Source organism: Strix aluco, chromosome 2 (assembly GCF_031877795.1).
Source record: "Strix aluco isolate bStrAlu1 chromosome 2, bStrAlu1.hap1, whole genome shotgun sequence".
NCBI lineage: Eukaryota > Metazoa > Chordata > Aves > Strigiformes > Strigidae > Strix > Strix aluco.
In genome coordinates, this window is record NC_133932.1 from 121225221 (window position 1) to 121250845 (window position 25625).

At 38.9% G+C, this 25625-nt stretch overlaps 1 protein-coding gene across 9 annotated transcripts in view; it reads right to left on the reverse strand.

The window, feature by feature from the left end:
• GRIA4 (glutamate ionotropic receptor AMPA type subunit 4) overlaps positions 1-25625 on the reverse strand; it is a 242059-nt gene that overhangs the window by 81707 nt on the left and 134727 nt on the right. For all 9 annotated transcript variants that reach the window (XM_074816152.1, XM_074816151.1, XM_074816158.1 and 6 more), the window contains exon 4: positions 15098-15282. In XM_074816152.1, coding sequence (XP_074672253.1) covers positions 15098-15282 — 185 coding nt within the window. The remainder of the gene's footprint in view (positions 1-15097; positions 15283-25625) is intronic.

Here is a 25625-nt window from a genome sequence, read left to right on the forward strand (position 1 = left end):
AAAACATAAGCTAAAAAAACACAAAAAACATCCCCTCCTCCCCTCCCCCCCCCAGCCATGACCAGACTTTTGCCCTTCATACAAATTAATTGCTTATTTTGGACCCAATCAGAGTTCCATTAAGATCAGCACCATTGCTACCATTTTACTGGCGGGCGGCAGAGAGCAAGAGGGAGAAATCACATTTTTCCCTATTGCCAACACAAGGAGGGTGCTGTCAAGCCATTTTTTTGCCCTGAATACAGAGGCAAATCCCTGCTGGCCCAAGGAGAGAGTTCAACTGCTTCAACGGGGATGTGATCCCTGACACCAATAGTGCTTCTACATCTGTACTCCTTCAGCAGTATACGGTAATGAAAATGTGTTTGCTTTCCCATCATAGGGAAACTGATATAGATTAAAACCTCACACTTTTAAATAACTATAGCATCACAGTTTGAATCTAAGTAGACTGACATGATTTAAGACGTATGTGACACAGTAACTGTGCACCAGATCCTCCGCTTGGGCAAATCACTGCAACTCCCTTCGAGCTCTTGGAAGTTAACACAGCTGTGGCAACTAACACCCTTAGTGATCTGTTCCCTGGTTTGGTTTTGTAGAACAAATTGTAATGATCATTGCAACGAATCAGTCAAATAAAACAAGCACGTGATCAACCTGTAACCATTGAGGTATGTCAGATGCAGGCTCATAGTTGTCACAGTCAAAATGAGTAAATACTGCAAATGATTAACCAGATTTATTTCTGTGCTTGTCCCTAGCAAATGAGCCTAGAAATGACTGCAGAATTCCTGGATTTAATTTGAACAATACAGAATATTTTTGAAAAAAAATAATTAATTTTTCAGTGTATTCTCTTCTAACTTGTCTGTTAGGGTGAGTGATAAAGGCACGCATTTATGTATCATTTAGTTGTCTTCCTTTAAGAAAGAGCAGGCACTTTGAGGAAATGATTCATCTTATCCTAAAGCACATGTCTAAAATTAATTAGACAGCTTGTGCCCTGAAAGTGCATGTTTTTCTGCACTGACCAGCAAAAGAGTTGATGATGATTAGCTCTGATGTAGACACCTACATTTTATATCCCTAATGTTAACTGAGATGAATTTCACCCTAAGAATGTTGATCCTGCAGACAAAGACAAATGATGCTATATGGCTTGTATTTCCAACCAAGATCGGATACAATTCTGATTTTGAATTTGTAAATGTTTACAGCTATGGATCACACATAGTTTGCAAACCAGGAATCGCTTATGATTTAGGAAAAAAGTGCCTGTTTAGTTAAACAGTTTTCTCTGAGCTTCTCATACTTTTAAATATCCAAAATATACATACAGTCACTTTCCTCTCCTGGATACTCAAAGCTGCAGATTATAATCTATAAAATAGGATATGAATTCTCACTACCTGAAGGACCACCTTTCTCTATACTGTACTTCTGCACTGAGATAAATTGAGGCAATGAACTTAAGTCTTTCATAACAAGAGAAGGAGTTTCTGACAGCTACTCGGTCTGGAATACAAACTCTCACACTTTTCTTCTCTATTCTTTAACTGGTTAGCAGCCACTAGAGCTTTAACAGATGAGACCTCAACCACTCCATACACGTAATAGTAGATATTGCCCTGAACCACAAACTAAACAGATGAGTGCTGGTGAGTGAGGGACTAATATTTTTCTTCTATGGCAGCATGCAGAGGGGAGGTAAAAGAACCAGAAAATCTATTCTGAAAGGGGAAAACAGAACTGAGATTTTGACAGATGAGAGAGTGTTCCAGAAAGCCTTTGCTGCAGAAGTTCATGAAGTCTGAGGGCCCCTTAAACACCCAGGTACTTCCTCATGCACCCCTAAATTCAGACTGAAGGGCCAAGCTCAGTCACAGGCCGGGGAGAGGGCAGAGTTGCATCCAGTAACATCTACATTAGGAAGTAGTGAAGTCCGTAGGACAGGATCCGTTCAGCAAAAGCACTCGTGCTCAGGAGCTGGCATCCATAGCATGCACATTTCAGGGCTTTACTCTGGCCTACCTCTAACCTGGTCACTAGACTGAACTCACACTAGTGACAGTGCACTTCAGGGGTGCTTCTGGGCACATCTTCTTGTTTGGCATCATCCAAAAGAAAACCAAATCATCTATTTTGAGTCCACCTTTGATGTGAAACACAGCACAGTAAATGGCCACAATTAAGAGATTCACTTCAAAAGAGCATGCTCCTGATACCAAGATGCTCCATGTGCCTGTGGGACCTGCTCTCTTAGACAGGTCCTAAGCATCCACAGGGCAGGGTGCAGATCCATGTATAGCACAAGGCTGAGCAGTGAGAACTGCCTTCATTTCAAAAGAAAGGCCCTCAAGTGAGGACAATGATGCCACAGACACCCACGGTGGCATTGCCCAGGGAGCAGGAAGTCTAGCTTGGCTCTCATCCTGGCCAGTTGCAAAACCTGAGATGGGGCTAGGCATCAAAGATGAGCTTTGCCAGTCACTCAAAGCAGTGATACACCATGAAACTGCTGATATGGTAAACCAGGAAGGACCCTCGGTATGTGTAACTGTCCTTTTCATTGTTTCAGGATGCTTTGATTAAAAACTGTCCTAGTCCTGGCAACCTGAGTGAGTGGGATCAGATCCATTCCTCCCCCTCATATACTACTTCTTTATTTACACCTTTTAAGCATTTATTTTTGCTCTGCACTCCCACTCCGACTTCTCCTTAAACACCACACAGATATTGCACCTGGCTTTTGTTACAGTACGAGTTTAAGGTGACCTCAGCTTGCTCAGGGAGATTCTGGGAATAAAGTGTTGGGAAGGGTGAACTGATTTGTGACTTGTTTGGGGAAGGATGAGAGCAGGGTCAAGAAGGATGCTGCACTGGTTTTTGTATATTGATTTGTATGTTTTATTTCCATGACCAACATGGCTAGCACCTAGAAGTAGAACTCTTTCATACTCTTATTTGTAAAACTGAAGAAATTATTAAATAATCAACACTGTTCTGAAGAAGAATGAATAAGAAAAGACAAACTGCTTCTCAAATTACCATTAACAGAAAAGACAAGAGGCATTCCATATATTATCCAGTAGTCACACTATTAGTGAATTCTTTATTTCAGTAATTGAAACAGGATAGAATCAAAGAAAATTAAATATTAAGGCCTTTGTTTCAGAATAGAATGCAACTTTTTTCTTTCTAAATATCATTGTGTATCTGAATGTCTGCAGAAAGGTGAACTATGAAAAAAAAATCAGCCTTAGGGTCTATTCACATTACTAAATCATTTATATATAAGAAGCTGAAAAGAACAGTACATTGTGATAATTTTTAGTTGCTGATCTACCATACAGCAATTAAGAAAATGACTTATTCTGATCTTAGTGATTCCAGTGATAATCAAAAGTAACTAGAATTATACCACTGACTTTGAAGTGTGGTAGAAGCAGGGCCAGTGAGATCTGAATCCAACATAGGCTTTAGACACAACTCTGAACTTTCTGATTTTATCATACAATACTGTTCTTTCCATTTAGCTGAACAATAGCCTCACCTAGGAAATTCAGAAACTATTCCACTATCAAAAAGAAGAGCTACCAGTGTCTGCTTTGATTTTTTTTTTTTTTCCCTTTCCTAAGGAGTGGCAAGTTCACTGACTCTGATAAAAACATTTCTGGACTTACATCAGAATCTGAGCAGAGAATCAAGCCCCAAGTCATCCTCTGTTCTCTACTACTATGAAATGGATATTGCATATAACTCATTTTAAAAGAATGCTTAACTTCTATAGCATGAAATGCTCCTCGTTATGATTTCCAGAAGATGGAGGTCAGTACAGCTGGAGTGAAAAGGACTTATTTTCAGTTAAATCTCTTCAAAGGGTGATAGTGGTGCATTACCAATGGGACTTTAACAAAGGTTTTCCTCTCTGCTATTGTGTCACAATCCACTGCCTTAAGAAAAAGAACACCTGCAATAAAATGAAGTCTGTCTAACACAATATAAAAAGTGTGGAGACTTGTTAAAGATGGAAGACTGAGACCTGACCTGAAACAGTGTGGCAGAAATGGTGATGATATAAACCACAACTGAAATGGGATTTTATGCAATATCTGAAGCAAGGATAAATCTTTTACAAAACCATAAAAAAGAAATTGAGAAACAAGCTTAATTTTAACAGCTAGTGCTTGTGAAAGGGCACTGTTGTTGGGGAAAGGGTGGACTGTTAACAGCCTCCTACAGTCACCAGAGAGGATGTTAAAGAAGGCAACAAAGAAAGCAGAAGTGGATCCTTACAAATCAGCGTTTCTCTCCCTGTTAAGGCAGGTGCTGAGTTGGCACAGAGGTGCACACACCTGCCCCGCACACGGCCGAGCAGAGGGGAAGGATGCTTCCCACACAGCCTCCGTGCCCACGACCAGCTGGCAGAGCAGAGCCCTGCGCAGCGCCGGCAGCTGCTGGGGAAGAAAACCCTGGAGAGATGGCTCAAAGGCCGTTAACCAAGTGCCCTGAGCATGGCTGGTTGCTTTCTTCTGCTGCTAAAGTCATTTGTATTCAAAGCCTACTCTTCTGAAAGGCTCACTCAGAGCTAAATGGGATATGCAGACTTGTAGGGAAAAAGTAGGCAAGGAAGGAGAGGAAGGGTGTAAGAAGAAGGTCACTTTACGAATTCCCTGAACCATTTGTATTCATCCTGTCTTCTACTGCCTATTTGTTCTTTCAGTAACTGAAATAACCTATTTCTCAGGTCCAAATCTCATCAGTTGTGTGGTGCAGTGACAAAAAGTGTTTTTATTACTGTGCAGTGTGGGACTATTATTGTGTGCAAAATCCCAGCTGCTTCACAGAAGATGAGCCTATGCAGACAGCTCCTCCTGTCCCTGTGGGGTGGGGAAGACACTGGTGGCGGTGCTGGCAGCTGGCTCCCTCAAGGAGAAGAGCTATCAGTTTGCATTGACATTACAGTGTTGGTTAGAAGCAACTCCATAGACCTCTAGGGGAAAAAAGCATGGAGAGAAAGGAATGATGAGGAAAAGGCACTTTATGAATCTCCCAACCCCCCTGGGACTAAGAAGAGATACACAGAGAGCTGCTACTATGTCCCTGAAGTAGTGTAAGTCTAAGAATGTTGCTACTGGCCTAAATTACTGTGTGCCATGCACATACCAAATTCTTTGGCTAATGATTTGCTGCTGTGGTTCTGTGTGAGAAGAACTAAACCTGCATTTTGTTCAAGCAAATCAAAAAGATATAGAGGAAAACTGGAGACAGTGAGAGACGAGGCAAGTCCACGCCATTTCTGACTCAAGGGATAAAGAAATCTTCATTACACAACTAAACTATGTGTAAAAGCAACGCGATCTCTTGATAAACACTTATCTGTGTTGTGCCAGTGATCCTTTGTGCCAGTGCACTGCTGCATTCATGAAAAACAGGAAAGCAGAAGAAATTGTGGGTGGATGAATGATTGAGCTACTACTCTGTTTAATTCATGTGTCTGGTTGATTTCTGCCTTCCTGTAAGTATTATGTTGTATTTTATTAAAGCATTATGTTTTAATTTATTATTATCTTAAATTAATTATGCCAGTGATTTAAATGTCATTTGTAAAAATGACAGTTGATAGCTTCAGTTAGTAGACACACTGGAAATTAAGATAAGAAAAAACACATTTTTAAAAATGGCAAAATTTACAACTTGAACAATTTAGAGTAATTCAGCAGTCAAACATTACACTTCAGGTTTAGCACTCCTGTGGCAAAACACTAAGAGCAGTCCAAGAAGGAGTGGAATATGTCAGCTTCTGTATTCTTCTCCACTCACACATTTATTTACTTTCATTTTGATGGTAATAATAATAATCAATCTTGCTCTAACAGCCTGCTCCATTTTAGCCATCAGAGACATTTGGTTTTCAGTGCTCACACATAGATGGTACTTTTCAGATACATATCTCAAGGTTCTTTAAAGCTGGGGAAGCTGAAGATCAGTGATGTCAAACAACACATTGAGAAACTGAATTAATTAAGACAGCTATGAACAGCATCTAAGACACTGTGCAACTACTTCCCTATCATGGTTGTTAATAAATATTATTAGTGATTATTAATTAAAGCTTTTTGGCTTGTAATTTTTACAAGATAAGATTAATGATACTAATACTTTGGTACATGACAACTTTACATCCATGTTTAATTTTTGATATTACAAAGTACAATGTACATTATTTTTATTATTATATTAATTCAGCTGTGTACACTGAAGCATTACATATGTGCCAGATGCTGCATAGCAGTTTTCACCTCTGTGTTTAAAGGCAAATACAGCCCCGGATGAGCAGCGAGGCTTGATCTTGCTGATACAGAGCACTGACAGAAATGAGAAAAGTGGCGCTTGTCTACTGGGAAACATCCTGTTTAGTTCTTACAGGCAAGGGAGGGCAGGGAGAAAGAAAAAAAGACTGGAATCAGCCTGTCTGGTAGACAAGGAGCGAGTGATGATCTCTGACAGCAAAACTGATTCACTCTGCAAAATTCAGAAGAAAATGCTGCTCACAGCGGACACCTTGGAAGATATGTAACACAGAGTGCTGAGGTTTGAACTTTGTCGGATGGGGACAGATGGAAGAGGATGGAGCGGCTACAGTCGGAAGAAGAAAGGAAATCCATTGCCATTCTTGCAGAAAGGAGAAACATTTTTTTACTGAATAAAGTCCTGTGTACATCCATGTACATGTGTTTATGTACGTATCTGTGTGTACAAATACAGAAACAAACACTTCAAATGTTATTGCTTATGAAAAACCCTGAGAAACAGAAATTAAGAGTAGCAATATGCTCTTTCAGAAAGAAGCAAAGGTCCTAGGCAAATGCAATTACAGTTAGCTTGTGTTTTTCAGCTTGCTTTGCTGATCTTTGCATGAAAGTCAGTATGGAGACACAGTTAAACTCAATTCCTAGTAAAAATCTGCCCAAAAGGACTAACCGAAATTAGGAAGAAGTAGCAGAGTATTTAATAGCAGAGAATGAGGAACCAAAATACTGGAGAAGCATTTTGCCTGGCTTAGTGAAGGATTTTCTTAGATGTGGTGACTTAAAGTAGCACAGAGGTTGATCTGATCACTCTGGTACTCCTTGTAGCTGTTTCTGATGCAAGCATATCATGGGTTTGGAAGAATCAATACACAGTTCACCCACTCATAACGTATTTTTATCTCAAAAGCTGCCTATAGGTATGCAAACAGAGTAATGAGAAACAAATGAGCTCATCTGTGTAGATCTGTGTCTTATTTTGTGGCCTGCCTCTACAAACACAGCAGGACAGGCTGAGTACATACTGGACAGGACCAAGTTTTGCAGGAAAGCTCCTGGGGGTTCTGGTACACAAGTTTACCATGAGCCAGTCACGTACTCTCATGGCAAAGAAAGCCAACAACCTCTTGGGCTGCACTGCTAGCAGGTGGAGAGATGTGATCCTTCCCCTCTGCTCAGATCTGGTGAAGCACATCTGGAGTGCTGTGTCCAGTGATGGGCTCCCCAGTACAAGAGTCATGGGCATACTGGAGCAGGTCCAGAGAATGGCTATGAATGTGATTGAGGGCTTGAAGCATCTGTCATACGAGGAGAAGCTGAAAGAGCTGGGACTGTTCAGCCTGGAGAAGAAGGTGTAAGGAAGAGGGTACCTGAGTCTTCCTGGAGGTGCACAACAACAGGACAAAAGGCAAAGGACACAGGTTGTACCAGAATAAATTCCAGATAGATATGAGGAATTATTTTTTTTTTAACATGACGTAGTCAAGTACTGAAACAGGGCATAAAGGGGTTGTGGGATCTCCATCCTTGGGAGTGTTCAAAATTTAACCTGAACTAAGCTTGCCCCCTTGAGCTGTTCAGATGACCTTCAGAGGTCACTTCCAACCTCAATTATTCTGTTATTCTGTTTGTACAATAGAGTTGCTCATGTCAGTACTTCACAGTCTGAACTTCAAAATTAGGTCCAAAATCTGCCTAAAAAACAAATCTCAGAGCTCTAAAACGCCAGTCTTTTTTCTGGTACCTTACTGGCACTTCAGTGTTTAGTATGTGCCGACAATGAGAATTCTGTCAGAAAAAGAAATGGGGGACCAGAACTGTTAACTTTTGATTTCAGCATTTCATGCTTTTGAAAGCTTCCTTACATAATTTTAAATATCCTTTCAATATAGATTAACAGCAAAAAGAGAAAACAATGAAAGGCCAAAAGAAAAGGGCTAAAGTATTTACAGTTACAAAACTATCCACCACAATCTAAATGATTCTTATATTACACTTCTCAGCTTAATTGTAAAATCTATTTGGAGCATTGACTTCATTGTATACCTGAACACATTTCTGAGCACTGAACAAACTATAAGTAATAGCTGTGAGATCAGCTATGGCTGAGCAAATGACAGTCTGCTTCTCTAGTAGTAAGTGTTATTAGTGTCTGAAAAAGTAAAAAGAACAAATACAATGGTTGAACAAGTAACATATGTTTTCACTGAAATCTTCAAAATTATTTTCTGTGTTATTCTTCAAAACTGACCACAATTTCATTGCTTTATTACACTTCACTCTTGCTTGCAAGTTAGCAAACAAAGAAATAACAAAAGAAATCTATGACATGTATTCACTGAAGATAAATTATTCCAACTAACTAAATGCAAGTAAACTTAGAAGAGAGTAATATGACATTTTCTTAAATGTGTGTGTTTTTCTATATATTTTTAGTCCTCTTTCCTAAGGAAATCATATTTCTGCTACTGAGCTGTCTGTGGGTCTGTCCATCAGTTTTCCAGTAAAGTCTTTTTTAACAGATTTTGCAAATCAGCTGTATTTGGAAGGAAGACAATGCCTCTAAGACATCGTTCAAGACATCTAGGACATCTAAGACATTTAATACATTAAGTCTGTACAGTCCTTATTAATACTGGATGCTGGGTGGAGAACAGAGACCTGTATGTTTCTGCCACCAAAGGGATAAGAAGCACGCAGACACTACACCTCCTGTCTGACAGCTAGTAGTCAGCACAAGGATACTGTCAACTTGCACATATTTCTTAATTAGCCATAGTAAGTGCTATTGCTTGCTTGCACATTTGTGGGAATAAGATTTTTATGGTGCTGGTGGTAGAGGTGGTCTAAGAGAAAAACAAAGCCTGCAAAAACCAAGGGGGTGTCAGTCCTCACTTTTTACTGTTTTAGTAATTCTAAACACTGCTTCATTCTGCTATATGCAGCTTCTGGATTGCTTCAGATTGAACTGATACAAATTAAGCAATGAATAAGTATTAATGAGAATAAGATGAGAAGAAAAATAAAAATGAAAAATAATAGTTTTGTTAAACTGGGAAGCCTGACTTGGGGTTTCGTAAGTTCAGCTTATATAGGTATCCGGTATTACTGAGAAATAGGTATCTAGTATGACTGAGAAAGCCCAAACTTTCTCAGTAATAAATAAAAACACGTTTCATTTGTAGGCATTTGCTAATTTTGGTAGATACAGCCTTTATCCTTAGGCTGACTTGACTTCTGATTTTCGGTAAATAAGCCAGAAATGCAAATAGATATACTATTTTAGAATGCATGAAGAAAAATAAAAGAAGGAGTAAGAAAAGAAGAGAAACTCCTAGTGAAAAGTCAGAGAAACACATGGACCTGATTCTTGCTGTGCCATATGAAGTAAATGTCTACTTTGGCCTGACTGTTCAGGTGCTGTACTGCCTGCTGCCAGTATTAGTGGATTAGTTGGTAGGAAATGGAAATCATGCTATAATGTGTTTCAAATACTCATTTCATCTTAAGCAGAAAGTTCTTTGTATTAAATTCAGGGGAGCGCTTTAGAAACACAACTTGGAAAGAAGAGACACATAAGCAGAGAATTTTTCTTCTCTCTCATCAACTTCCATCCTTTGATTCAAACAGAATATTTTTGTGCTTTTAAAAGACCACCTGCTGAAAGTGTCGTGAAAAAAGGGATGTTGATAAACAAGGACATAATGATCCTTGACAGAAGAATATGAATCACTAGAAATGCATTCTGCTATATAAGCAATATCTGTTATATAAAACTGTGGAGATGTAATTTTATCTTCCTGTGTCTTTGTTTTACCTCCCTTTTTCTATTTTGTCCTGGCAAGCTGGAAAGGTAATGGTAAAAACAATCTCTAATTCCGTGTACGTAGGAAAATGGGGCTTTGTCTCTCTTTCTAGTCACTAATGCAATACAAATAAAGGGATATCATAGTCTATTTTTTAAATTAAAAACATGTAGTGTATTTTTATTATGGCTGTGTATGAACAGATGAAACAAAGAGCCAGGTAAGTAAACTGGGGAGACACTTCATCAGATTTAGTGAGATCACTTATGAGGTTCTAAAAAACATTTTGTTAAGCATAAAGAGTCCTCCATAACTGTTAAGAGCAGATGTACTTCTTCGAAATGGAAACACACTTTCTGGAAGTTCTGGGGAAAGCTGACATGAAATAGATCTTCATAATATATAATCATAGAATGGTTTGAGTTGGAGGGACCTTAAAGATTATCTAGTTACAATCCCCTTGCCATGGGCAAGGATACCTTCTATCTTCATTTTACTGCTTTTGCTGCTCCTGCACAGCACTGAAACACACTGTTTTGGGGTTATTTCTGGGGGTGAGCAGCAGTGGTCATGTCAAGCATTGCATCCCCTTGTGTCAAGGACTGTGGGGCTATCCAAAGCACCACCGCTGCCACGGCTGCCCTGAGAGGCCACAGTGAGGGAGGAGTCCATGCCCAGAGCCACACCACCCCCAACCATACACCAGGTCTACACTGGTAAATTAAAATGGGTCAGGACCTGCTTGCCCTCCCCAGAGGGGCAAGTAAAGAAAACACTTATGGCAAAAGTCTTCATGCTTGTGCTCTTTCAGAGCCTGGGATTGCAGGGTGATAAGGTCTGCCAGAGGAGTGTAAAAACAAAAAGGCTTTCCTGGTTATGTCTGTTGTAAGATATTAAGGAGGTAGGGTGTTCTTTCACCATCCTGAGAATAAAGTCTAAAAACGAGCTAAAATTATCTTGGTATGCTTAAGTTACAGCAGATTCTCAAGAGTAGGTGATCTACTGACTCAGATAGGTTGAAGGTGCTGTCTGTCTTAGTGATGAATCAAAGCAACAACCTGTGACCCCGCAGATGTGGATGTCTTGCTCCAGTGTTATGTTTAAACAACACTTTGAGCTGAGGCATGCCAAATGGCACTAATACAGAAACCAATCAAAACGTTTCCACTCATCCCCAAATATCTCCAGTTTCTACTGAAGACTGTATGGTCTTGTGTGGGTGAGCATGACCAAAGAAAAGGAGTATAGCTTTATTAAGAAAACCATCAAAGTCTTGTAAGTCTTGGCATAGCCTTGAGAGGTAAGATCTGAAACTTCTTCTGAGGCTAAGACAGTAGGGGGCAATCCAAGCAAACCCGATGTAAACACTTGTGTGCAGGCTGAACGCATCTCCTGAATTTAATGCTGGCCCTACTCTCCCCTTCTAGAACGCAAATCTGAAAATGAAACTCCATCTCTCTATAGTTCACCTTTAAAAGCTACAAGTTTAGCCTTGCCCAAAACATCAATCTCACCACAGCAACATAAAAACCTGAAAGGAAGACCATAAGATGAAAAATGTACATCCTGGGTTGTGTACAGGGGGAGTCTGGATTTCAGATATGTCATTGGTTTCCAGAAAATAAATTTTCCCTGAAGACAAGCTTCAGGTATGGAGTGTGGAGGCAGCTTCTACACACACCAAGGAACATGCAGAAGAGAAAATAAATGAAAAAAAAAAATGAACTAAGAAAAATATAGGAGACAAAAAGAAATAGAAAATAGAAAATAGAAAATAGAAAATAGAAAATAGAAAATAGAAAATAGAAAATAGAAAATTCTAATTCTAATTCCAGTCTTCACTGCTTGAGGTCCACAGTCACTAGAAGTGTGAATGTGTATACATACGGGCAGTCACTTGAGAAGAAACCCACAAGCCCACAAGCCAGTTTCTCTCCCTTCATTAGCATAGATTTAAGGGCAAAGCACTTTGAGTTACGTTCTCGTTACTGAGATTTAATTACTTTTCCTAAATGCTCTGCAGAACATTTACTTGTACATTGCAAAGTATTACAGTATAGTCACAACTGAGGCTCTCAATTACAGGAGAACTAGGCAGGAAAGAAGTTGAGTTAATTAGAGTCACTGAAGCTTAATCAATTCCTCTGTGTATGCAGGGAAGAGCACACCAACTTTTAGTCCATTTGTGAAGCCATCTTAACTGTCTGCAACAGGTTATTAAAGCCTTCATGCAAAGGAAAAAAGTCAACAACTGGTATTTTAAAATGGCTGTTATTTTCCATCTTCTACATTGGGCTAGACTCCTTCTGCTTCAATCCCATTTTTGGCAGACTAAATGTTTTCTTGTCTGAGACTTTCTGACAGCCCATCCTTCAGTAGCACTTGATCTCTGAAGGCAAAGTGCTTTCATTTTGGAGCCCCAAACCAGCACCCCAGGCCTCCTTGTAGGTCAGCCTGTCTAGGAAGACCAGGATCTTCACAATGGAAAGTAAAGCTGCAGCTCTTCTGCATACTTTGTATAGTCTGGCTATAATGTCATTGCTGTTTGTACAGTGACTTTCCTTTGGAAGGATGAAGAGCATCTCCAGACATGTTGGGGAAAAATTACAGAAATACATTGGGGAAAATTATAGAAATATTCTGAAATATATGAATTCAAACTTAATTAGGTCAAGGGTAAGTATATTTATTTATTTATTATATATGGGCAGTGACTACTGAGAAAAGAAAAAAAACACATGCCCAAAACCAATTTCACTTCATTAGCATAGATTTAAGGGCAAAGTCTTTACACTTAGGTGTGAAAAAACACTAGCACAAGTACAGAAGAGCTCATTTCCTGGGTATAATCCATCCCACCCAAAATTAGACAGTAGCTAGAAGAATCACTTCCTAAAAGTGCTTGTATGACTGACTACATGTATGTTGCATACAGGTATGAATACAGGTATGTTGCAAGTTAGATATTAACTCCTACCCTCCACCCTCCCTGTGCAGTTAATGGAAAGAGGACTCAATTAGCTTTCAGGCTTGCCCTGTAGAGGTGTTAGCCAAACTCACCATGTCTGATTCAGTCTGTTGAGGCCAGGCAACTAATCTTTATGACTTGCCATGCCTGCATTAAGTACCTATTTTAGGCATGCAAAATCCAGACCTGCATAAAGTCAGAGAAGGTCAAAAACCTAATCACACTGATACCAATATCCAATTCAGTTCTGCATGATCTAAACAAAGAGCACAGGTTATGTTCCTAAAAAGGAGCTGACTACGCAGGTACCAATCTGGAAAGAAACATGAGTAGTAGCTCCTGGAAGCAAATAAAATTTACACGTGAGATCAGTGAGATCCTGTACTGGGTGCATACAAATGCATACTGGATGACTTCATTTTGCTTTGAAACTGAGTACATACTCAGTAGATACACCTATGCAGGATGGTGGGCATATTTCAGGACTTATGGTAACATAGCACACTTTTTCTAAATCACATTTGCACGCCATGTAAAAGAAATCAAGTACATACACAAGCACACACACACAGAGTTGAGAGAGAAATTATTTTTCTAAATGTATTTTAAAAGACATTCAAATGGGTGTTCTGTTTTACTACAACATAGGCTGAACCGGGGGAGGATTTAATTATAAGCTATAGAAAGCATGTGTTAAAACATAATGGCATTCAGAATCAAAAAAATGGCCAAATGAATATCTATAGCAATATGGCATCATCTATTCTTCTCTTGGCAACAGTCATAGAAAAAGTCCTTGTTAAATCAGCCATACTATTAATTCTCAGTTTCCCTCTTTATCTTCTGCCGGTGAAAGCAAAATTGATGTATATATTTCTATGAGTACTATTTTATGAATTTCTGTATCACAAACGACATTTCATATTTCTGTGACTTCAGCAGGAGATGCATCATGTACGTTTTTGCAACAAAATCTTAAAATTCTCTAATGCGCTAGCAGAGAAGCCGCGTGGCGGTGGAGGATCTACCACCAGCAGATGGCATTCATCCCCTGCAGTTCCTGCAGCATTAACAGCAGCAGGTACTGAACGGTGCCCTTGCATCACATCAGCATAATATGCGGGATCATGCGAGAAGCAGACAGTTAACCCTAAGTTATTTTCCTGTCATTTGACAAAACGCTCCTTTCAAAGCATTGTTTTATTTTTCCATCATTTAAGAAAGAACTCATACATAAGCACTATATAGAGATAGATTTGCCACATCAGAGCAGCAGGATTTCATATTCCCTTTACACACTGGTGTAGGTACTACCCAGTGTAAGCCAGTCTGTCTGGACCAGTATTTTCTTTATCTAATAGCAGCTTTCCATGAATAACTGATGGAAGAACCTGACCTTCCTTCCCAGTTCAATAGCACCTTTATTCTACTGTTCTTCATGTTCATAAATACTCTGCTAAGGTAATAAAACTTCAGCTTAAATAAATGTAGTAATAATTTTAAAGCATTCTATGGCTAGAAATACATGGCCTATGCTATTTGGTAAATAGGAAGTAATACTGGATTCAAATAAACTTTTCTTTCCTCAAATAAAACTGAGCTTTACCCCCACGAAGGTACAGACTGAGGGCATCTTGGCAATTCAGCAATACCATGTTGTTCTGCCAGCCCCAAGACCCTGGTGCAAGATGCATCAGGCATGGAGGTGCTGGGATGGGGGACCAAATGTGCAGCTGCCCTGACTGCTGCCACCCTTCTCCCACAGACCTGCTGAGTGGGAAAGCAGGAGCTCACTGCACTGATGTGGTGGCTGCCAAGACAAGAATTATACAGGAAAAAGAAAATAGAGCAGGCAAGTGGATGTACAAATATAGGCCCATGTAGAAAAACCAAATGAAAAAGCAAGCAACCTCATTTCTATTGAGAAAATAAGTAAAACACAATGAACAACGGTGTCTCATCTGGAGTTTCAGTAATATGCTTACAGTGACATTAAAAGCAGGTATTACCTGTTCTAAGAGATTCTGAAGCCTCTCTATTTCACAGTCTATTACAAATTTCTTCTCTTGCCTTCGGTCCAGATCTTCTAAAAGCCGCCTGTAGCTGGCATCGTTAAAATTCTCCACACAGATGGCACTGACTTGCCAGCTATTTTGTCCCGCTTTTTCCATAATAGCTTGAAGTATTGAGTAACCTAAAAAAGAAGGATGCAATACACTAATAATACAATCATTGCATTTTTTGAATAGGAATTGTCCTTAATCAATATTATGTCTCTTAGCATTTGCTACTGCAGGGAAGGGAATAAGAGACTTTTTATCCCTACCTATGCTGCTAGCCATGATCCGTGCACAGTATGTAATTAACAAAAATTACAATTGCTGTGATCAGAATGCTTGGAATGATTCTCAGCATTATAGATAATCTTCCTATGATTTATACACATGAACTCCTCCAGTCAAGCATTCAGCTTCTCAGACTGGTTTTGTACAGGTTTCTGTATCTGGGCATTTCGCGACACAGCAAAGAACAAATCTGAGCCTACTCATTCACCAGAAGTATTTGTATACTACAGAAGCAGTATGTTAGACATTCAAATGCTTTGCTTTTCTTCTTGCTGGGTTTTTTTTGGACAAGATTTGATTCAAGTACTTTTTAATGTTTCTTAGTAAGAATTCATTTTTTCATTCATTTATACATATAAATATATGCCAGTATAGATGTGTCAATAGAAATTATATTAATCTATTTCAGAGATTCGATATAGCTTTAATCAATGTATACAAAGTGATTAGAGGTCAATGAATGAAGGTCATCATAGTAGAAGCATTAATTATTACTACTTGCAGGATTATTGCTCTTTATCATTATCAGTATTTGATGCTCCCTTTGCCATCTTTGAGCCCATTCACAGAACAGGGAGGCAGCATCCTCTCAGAGGTCTCCACCTGAACCTGTAGGGCAAGCTTTCTGCATGCAGGCTCAGCGTGCCTTGGCTCACCAGCCCTTCGCCTTCTTCCCTCTCCTCCTGTTTTCTCACTGGGTATGTGAAGTACAGCGGCAGGAGAGCTTGTGACATATTTTAGGACAGCTTGTAAGTCTAGTCTTGACTTGCCCAACCAGATCCTGAAGTAGGAAGCATGTATTATTCCATCTTTTATCAGAGTAAATGGTGAATTTGTTTAAAGCCATGAAGATTGCACACCTCAGATCCCCAGTTAACGTTTAAGAAAGACATAAAGGGCAGATATGTTTGACAATAACACACTGATACAAATTATACAATTCAGAAAAGGTCTCCCTGTCTCGAATCACAACATAAAATATTGTGGCTTTTTACTCATTATCTGGCTGATTTTTCCCCACTAGCTTTAAACGAAAGATTTCACCTCTTGAAAACTATCCTTAGTGATGCATCTGCACAGTGGTGGCTCCTTTCTCTCTTCAACAAGAGGGTCCCATGACTAAGTGCAGTGACCCCCACCTGTCATTTTAATGCACTTGAAGATGCCACTGAGTGACAGATTCCCTGAAAAAGCACTATCAGACATTCCCACAGATTGCAAAAGGAATCTTTGTAAGTCATATTTCAGGAAGAGTACTTTTGAGTGTGCTGGTGCTAACTAATTATCAGAAGACCTGCAAACCCACCAAAATCTGAGTTTGCCTCCAGTAAAATAAAAGCAGACAACAGTTTTATCAGAATATGAAGATTTTAGGACACATGAGAAACTAATTCTCTTGCAAGTTTAGGAGTAGCTGTTTTTCTACTGGCTCCTATGATATTGGCAGTCCTTGAAACATTAACTTGAAATCCATATCTTCTTAACGCGCTTTGCATCCACACTCTGAAATGAACATCAGTATTTGTCTTCAATTCAGATGACATATTTAAGATAAAAATACAAACAATTGTAATGAATACATAAAATGCATAACATATTTTATCGTAGAAATGAGACATTTATTTTATGAAACAGTATTTTATCTTAGGAAATGAATTAAAATACTTGATGTATTGAATAATAAAACATTTCTGTACTCAGCATATATTTTTAACCCAATGACTGTTATTTTTTTCAAAGAACCATACAGCTTTCCTGTTAATTGCTGCATAATTATTCCCCTTTTCCTGTTGCTATATTCAATCTCCTTTCTGCCTGTAATTATCTCTGCAAATCATGATGAGATTCTTTCCCAAACATTGTATTTCTTGCTTCATTTCCTATTCATTTCCATATATAGACATACATTAAAACTACTCCAGTGTTACAGGGGTTCCTGCTTCATTTACACTGTAACTTTGACTTGATCTTTGCTACAAAGGCAGTCAACATTTACTGAATTCAGCTTCCTGACACAAATTAACATTTTCTTTGATTCAGAATGAATGGTGTTTGAAACAGCAGTTGACATCCCCTCATTCCTTTCTTATTTCGCTTGGACAACTTTACTAAGATGCGTTTTGATCAAACTGGGAATTTACCCCAGCATAAAGCATGACAAATACCAGACAAACACATAGAAAAGCTCTTCTTCTACACTGGATCAAGGTTTGACTTGCCACATTTCATTAGCAACTGCCATCATCTAGGCATTTGAAGCTTCTGTAGCTTCTTGTCAGTAGCTGGCACTCAGATGTGGGTTTTTATGTTAGCATGTCTTTCACATATAGCATAATACAGCTCAATGGTAGTAACTGGATATGGTGCAACATCTCCATCAGAAGAGTTCAGAATCCCTGTGCAAGTAATCGGTGGTATTAAGTCATCTATTCAGTGTGCGGGAACAATTTTTAATATAACAGACCGACAACGGTGGAGTTTACACAGAGTGAATAAAGGATTCGCAGGCTTAGTTGGCACAAAAATTAGACGTGCTGAGGAGAATGCTTATTTGTCCAAAATAATTGGCTACAGCTGACAGGGAAAAAAATTAGTTGTATGTACTGCTGCAAACATAAGGCAAAAAAGCTGAGACTAACCTTGGGTACTTCTCAGAAACTGAGTGTAGCATCTCTGTTTAGACAAAATTCTTAAACTTCAGAAAGATGTTTGCCCAAGTAAAGACAGCAGGCGTGAATCTTACAGCTGTCATCTAAAAGGTATTTATTTTCTGGTTATCTGCTGTTTATCCTCAGTTATGATACAGACAGATGAATGATTCATTTTCTGGAACACATTCCATCCCATGTATTGTGGAATACTATTTGTTGCATAAAAGCAAACTAAAAAAACCCAAGCTAACTCATATCAGCTGAGCTACACTATCAATGTTTTACAAAACAACATTATTTAAAAAAATGTTTAGGAATATGCCAATAAATGAAAGTAAGGTAAGTTCTCACAAATGTGTGTGTATATAGATATATATCCCAAGCCTTCCTCATGAACTAATTCAGCCTTAAAATGCATATAACTGATTTATCAAAAAATATAAATTATTGTGCCCAAACATAACTGGTTGAAGCCTGGAAGTCTGTATCACAAGCTCCTGGTCCTTCACGGAGTTTGTTGGGGTTTTTTTTTGTTAAATTAGTAAATCTGTGAACAAGATAAAACACCAATACAACTGCCTGGAAAAACAGATGAAGTCCTTCCCAAACACAAGGATGCTATATGCAAAAATGGCTTAATTTTCCTCTTTATGGAACTATGATTCTCAGGAATTTTCCTCAAATGATCTGGGATGAGAAGTCTGCCAGCTGCTTTTTGTAGGTCATTGCTCAAATGTAGATATTATTGACAACTGCTTAAGGACCATTAATAACAATACCACCTCAATATACTGGAACCAAACCAGAGACAGGGGAAGTCTGCAAAGATTTTGTTTTCTTCATCCCTTCTCTCCTTGCTTTTCTGTTCTCTGGTCAGGTGGAACTGTGATGATCGAAATTACTGCTGTTTTTTTCCAAAAAGATGACCACACAGTCATCATGTTGGGAAAAAACCCCCACAGACATGAAAATGAAGAGTTACTCTATTCGTTTCCTGTAAAATCAGAGCTGGAGATGCCTACCACAGAAAATCTACGTACTGGGGTTGATACTACAGCTAAGTACTTTACAAACAGAACCTCAGGTTTTTTGTAACCCTGCTTCCCTCATTCCACACTCCATAGGCATTTTTCCATTGCAAAATGCATCAGCCACAGAAAACCAATGCCAGATGTGCACCCGGTCTTCTATCTGTTTAGAGAGAGATTAGTACTTCTTCACAGAGACTTGAGCAATTTTGGTATTTAAGAACAAATTGTAAGTGCAGTTTGGGAGTACAGGATTCCTCCTAGTCGCTGCAACATTGCTGTAATTGTAGCCTAGATACAACCACTCTCCACCCAAGTAGCTGAAATCATGAGTAATCTTTTTGATTTTAAAAGTTCAGTGGCCTTTCAGGTTTTTTTATTTGTCTTCTGTATCAGCTAGGCTTTCCTCTATCCGATTTCATTTCAGCAGTCAATGACTTAATTTCATTTATTTCCATTTAAATGTAAAGTAAAATCTGATATCTAAATCTCTACAGTGTGTTCAGAATAAGCTAAAGAGATAGAGGAGCATTTTCTTGACTTATTCTTCTGCTGGAATGCACATGGTTGGCTTGTTTCCTTTTCCTCCTTTCCTTTATTTTTTTCTTTTTCTTCTTTCTTGTTTTCACCAAAAATACTTCAGTGATCAATTACAGTGTTATAATTATATTTCAATAACTTTAATCTTCCTGCAGCCTTTTCATTCTGGGAAACTGTTCTCCTCGCCCCTCTAAGCTCAGGCAATCATTCCTGACAGTCTTGCCAGGAGACAGATAGCAAAGTGCCTGCTTGCTCCAAACAACAACACCCCCAGTAATAACTCTTATTTTGGAACTGTTGTGCAGGAAGTAATTTCTTAATAATTTTTTATGATGAAGAGGATGCAATATTTATGTATTATTACTGTATTTTACTACGGCTAACAGACAGACAATACTGAATGACACAAGTTAACAGGTTAATATACTTGGAAACAGCATATGCAATATATTTGTTACAGCGCCAGGAACAGAAACATCTCTGACAAACACGGGTCCTTTCCAAAAATAAGCATCATATACTGCATGTTACTAAAATGCAAATTCATTTTCTTCTCTTTCTGGTCCAATTAACTTTCAAATAGGAATTGATCCCATTCCCAAGATTACCTATGACCCAAACAGCTACTACACACACTGAAATGCTGGAGGTATTTTAGGAAAGCTACTTCCATCTATTGAAATTTGTATTAGGATCAGTAGAAGAAATAAATTTGTTATAAATCCAACACACAGCAGAAGTGAAGAATAAATGATCAAATCATTTGGTATGGATAAGCCAATATATTTGACATTCAGGACTGGATTCATGTCACTTACCTCTGCTGTCTATAAAGTAGTTGTCTTGAAGTTAATCATCCAAGCTTTCAAAGGAGAGACACATAACCCATAAAAAAGCATTTTTTTGGTCTTAGATAGCTATCTCAAAGGTGCTTTTCTCTTTCTCTAATGAATACTGAAGGAGTCTAGACATGAGGCTTAGTGAAAATACCTACCATTTATCTAGCCAAATCTTGGCAAGATGAATTCACACACTACAGTGATGAAAACCATACAAGAAATTTACAGTATGAGTGATGCATAATTGTACGTTCAACCAATAATTACAAACACTCAAACTTAAGTCTATTTTAATTTTCCTTATTATGGTTAATACCTTTTTATCAACATTCTGTTTTGTTTTAAACTTCTGGTCAGTGTACAGCTTCCAGAACTCAAACACACACAGTAAGATTTATAAGCTCTATCATATAACCCTTAACATGATAACTGATTTGCATGCCCAATTTTCTCTGCATTTGGAGTTGGAGCCTGAACATTCAACAAAAAGTACATACAAACTGCTCAATTTAGACGACAGAGTGAAAGCTACAACTACAGGTGTGTTCTGAGTCCTTCTTGTGTCTAATTCACAGAAATGACACATAGATTGGAAAATAAGACAGGGAGCTCGAGAAATAATCCCATCTATTCCTCTCTATCCCTCCATCCCCCAAGACAGATAAATTGTATTTAATTCATTCTAGACAGATATCTTTCTTTGTCCTTAAAAATCTCTAAAGAGGATTCTGTAACTTCCTAGGTAATATATTCATTGCTTAATTATCCTTATCATTAGGAGATGTTTCCTAAAGTCTAAGCTAAGTCTCCCCTGGCACAATTTAAAGCCACTCATTCTTGTCCTACCTCTAGTAGACCTGGAGAACAGGTTGTTCCCTTCTTCTTTAAAGCAATTCTTTACATAAGTGAAGACTGTTGTTTCATTTCTTTTCTGTCTGCACTTTTCTTGCTGAAACATGATTCTTTCAGGTTTTCCTTGTGGAACATGTTTTAGTCTAGATTCTGACAATTTTCCTTGCTTTCCTCTGGATATGTTGCAATTTATCCAAGTCTTTCCTGAAGTGCATTGGTGAAAATGTGATGTATTTCAAAAATGTATTCCAAAGTACACATAGTCCTTTCAATTCTTTATCACCTGCAAGTTTGACAGAAGTATTCTGTATTTCTTCATCCAAGTCATTAACAAAGACACTGGGAAAAACTGCAACCAGAATGGATCACTACTTAGTACCTCCTTATTTGACAGTGAACCTCATATACTTCTTTACGAGTTCAAGTGTGTGACTAGTGTTTCACATATCTGTTAGAAATTTAATCAAGACAAAATTTCTTTATCTCACTGTGGTGGGTTGACCTTGGCTGGACACCAGGTGCCCACCAAGCTGCTCTATCACTCCCCCTCCTCAACTGGATGGGGGGCAGAAAAATATGACAAAAGGCTCGTGGGTCGAGGTAAGGACAGGGAGAGATCACTCAGCAATTACTGTCAAGAGTAAAACAGACTCAACTCTGGGAAATTAATTTAATTTATTACCAATCAAACCAGAGTAGGATAACGGGAAATAAAACCAAATCTTAAAAACACCTTTTCCCCCACTCCTCCCTTCTTTCTGGGCTCAACTTCACTCTCGATTTTCTCTACCTTCTCACCCCCCAGCAGTGCAGGGAGATGGGGACTGGGGTTGTGGTCAGTTCATCATCTGTTGTCTCTGCCACCCGTTCCTCCTAAGGGGAAGGACTCCTCACACTCTTCTCCTGCTCCAGCGTGGGGTCCCTCCCACAGCAGACAGTCCTCCACAAAATTCTCTAATGTGAGTCCTTCCCACAGGCTGCAGTTCTTCATAGACTGCTCCAGCGTGGGTCCCTTCCACAGGGTGCAGTCCTTCAGGAACTGGCTGCTCCAGCGTGGGTCCCCCACAGGGTCACAAGTCCTGCCAGCAAACCTGCTCCAGCGTGGGCTCCTCTCTCCATGGGTTCACAGATCCTGCCAGGAGCCTGCTCCAGCGTGGGCTTCCCACAGGGTCACAGCCTCCTTTGGACCTGCTCCAGCATGGGGTCCTCCCCGGGCTGCAGGTGGAGATCTGCTCCACCATGGACCTCCATGGGCTGCAGGGGCACAGCCTGCCTCACCATGGTCTGCACCATGGGCTGCAGGGGAATCTCTGCTCTGGTGCCTGAAGCACCTCCTCCCACTCCTTCTTCACTGACCTTGGTGGCTGCAGAGCTGTTTCTCTCACATATTCTCACTCCTCTCTTCGCCTGCAGTTGCACAGGTTTTTCTTCCCCTTTCTTAAATAAGTTATCCCAGAGGCTCTACCACCATCACTGATGGGCTCGACCTTGGCCAGCAGCGGGTCCATCCTGGAGGTGACTGGCATTGGCTCTGTCAGACACACGGGAAGCTTCTAGCAGCTTCCCACAGAAGCCACCCCTGTAGCCCCCCACTACCAAAACCTTGCCACACAAACCCAATACACTCACTTAGCAAAATTTCATGCAAACTGTGTAAAAAATTGTACTAGAATGAGACACCTATTTTTTTCCCATTGTCTACAAAACCTGTTACTTTGTAATAGAAGGAAATATGCTTTATCTTACATGATTTGTTCCTGAAAAATTCATGTTTGGGTTTACTTAGCTTTCCAAACTATATGTACTTTCAAATACACCTGTTATGTTGTAAGTTGTGAATTACGTCACCTCTACTATCAATGACCAGGATAACTTTATTACAGATGGTTCTGAAACAAAACTGAGGAAATAATGGATCCAGCTTAGCCATCTTCTGTATCGCTATTTTGCTTCAAAGATTTCAGAATATTTGATGATAAAGAAAATTACCTCTATGATCTGAGTTTATGTTTTTTGCCTCCCTGAGATCTATGACCTTGAATATTTTCTCGATGTTGTGAAAACCTCCAAAACAATCTCTAACAGTGATTTATGGTCAGACTTTTGTCCTTCTCTCCCTTAATCCTCTAGAGACTGGTACCTGTGCAACTTCATCTGCAGTATTTAATAATCCTTTTTTCCTGAGGAGGACATAAAGCTACAAGAAAGTGCTGTCAATATATTGCAACCATGATCTTTTTTTTTTAAAAAAAAAAAGTCTTAAGTGGAACAATGGCATGTAATGTATGTGCTTTCAGTGAGCATATGGGAGGAGGTTTGGCTTACTCCACAATGGGAATTCATGATCAAAGATTCAGGCTATGTCAGGTCCCATTCACGCTACATCCACTCTGCAGCAAGATATTTCCCCTTCTTTGCATTTTAGAGTCTGCAACCCTCACATGAATTACACTGTAAAGGTGTCTCATCAAAATGCCAAGTGATAAAGATGAGTGGAAACTTGAGAGGGACTGAAGAAAAGCCCTGTTTTTGAAGGCAGTCTGATAGTTTTGCTCATGCTTTCACAGTTCCCATATACCACTACCCTTCCCTCTTCACTAAATGCCTTCAAACTACCGTCAAAATCCAGTAACCTTATGACAAGCTTTCATAGAGATGAACACATCCAAGCGTATTTACAGATATACACCAAAAGTACATTTATGTACCTTGTTAGCATTTGATATTTTCTTTGCTTTTATTTGCCTATTGTTTAGCTGTGCCAAAGGGTTCAGCTAGAACTGGCTCAGGTGAGAAGTATTTGGCTCCTCTGAAGTTTACACACAGAAAGGAAACCTAATTCTTAGCAAATGTTAGCAAATTCTTACTACAGAACTGTGAATGCTAAATCAGAAACTGTATGTAATTGCAGTGTTATCAGAACCTCACCACCTATTACCTTAATACCTTCCACCTGAGTGGAAAAAAAAGAGGGAAAAAAAAAAAAAAAGCAGCTGCTAGGTTACTCTTTGTCAGACCAGCATTTTAAAGTAACTATAGAGTCTACATAGTCTCTCCAAATAAACAGTTATCTGATATGTCATCTTGGGCCTATGATTAGGGCTAATGTGTATCAGCATTTTTTTTTTTTTTAAGAGAAAACAGGAAAAGGTGAACTTATTTGGGAAGAAAATACACTATGTTCAAAACTTTAACATTACCTTTTTTCTTTCTTCTTACTATTTATGTGACAAATACTCAGCTTAGTTGTAAACTTTCCTTGCTTTTATACTTTATAGCTTACACTTTTCTTTTTTAGCACGATGCCTCAAAGCCAAAATTCATTTCACTGAAACCTATAGTCTGTAATGTTGATACTAATAAAATACCTTTCTTGCACAACATCCTCATTGATGCAAAGCTGTTTTCCAGAAATTGCTAGCTTCCCAACAATTTACCTTTCTAGTCTCAGTTTAATAGGATTTTGTTTGCCCTGTGATGTTATACAATATTACATAGACCTCTGCGTAAAGAACATCCAAAAGAACCATGTCAAAGAATATTAAGACTGCAAGCTAAAGCACTCAAGAGCTGGTATGTATTAAAATTAGCAGTACCCTAATGTATTCATATTAATGTATTATGGTGCTGTCTTTAATTATATTGTCACATACTGTTTTTCCCCGCCAGGCATCTGCCTCAGTCCATGCATAAGATACCTGTGCCCTAGGACAGAACTGACTGTGGGTACTAAATGAGGATCTTGATGTCAGAACTTCTGCCTCCGTTCTATAGGGATTTGTTAGAAAATTAGTTTTATACTATAAAACATCTGACAATCTCTGCCTATCATCAGCATTAATGCAAGAACAATATTCAGACTGAAACAACAGGCATTCACACTAAGAAGCATTCATTTTAAGAGAGTTGCAACCTTAATTGTATGTCTTTGCACATGGCCATGTCCATATTTAGTGGTGGCTACACAGCAGATAATTTATAGGACCTTACTCCTTCTATAAGTTCTACTTGTACGTCTCAGGCACATTATTTCTGATTTTAAATTTCAGTTAAGATCTTTCTGAAATCTATTATCAAGTATTTAACTTCCTCAGAAAAATGCAACATGTCCTGAGAAGAAAGGCTTTAAAATTTGGATGTTATGATTATAATATGGTTATTTTTTGACTGAAACAAGTCTGAAATAAATCTTACTATTTCTTTTAAACTGACACACCGACCACAGATTTATTAAAAGTTGATTGTCACCCCCTCAGAAACAACTAACGATTTGGAGATAAGC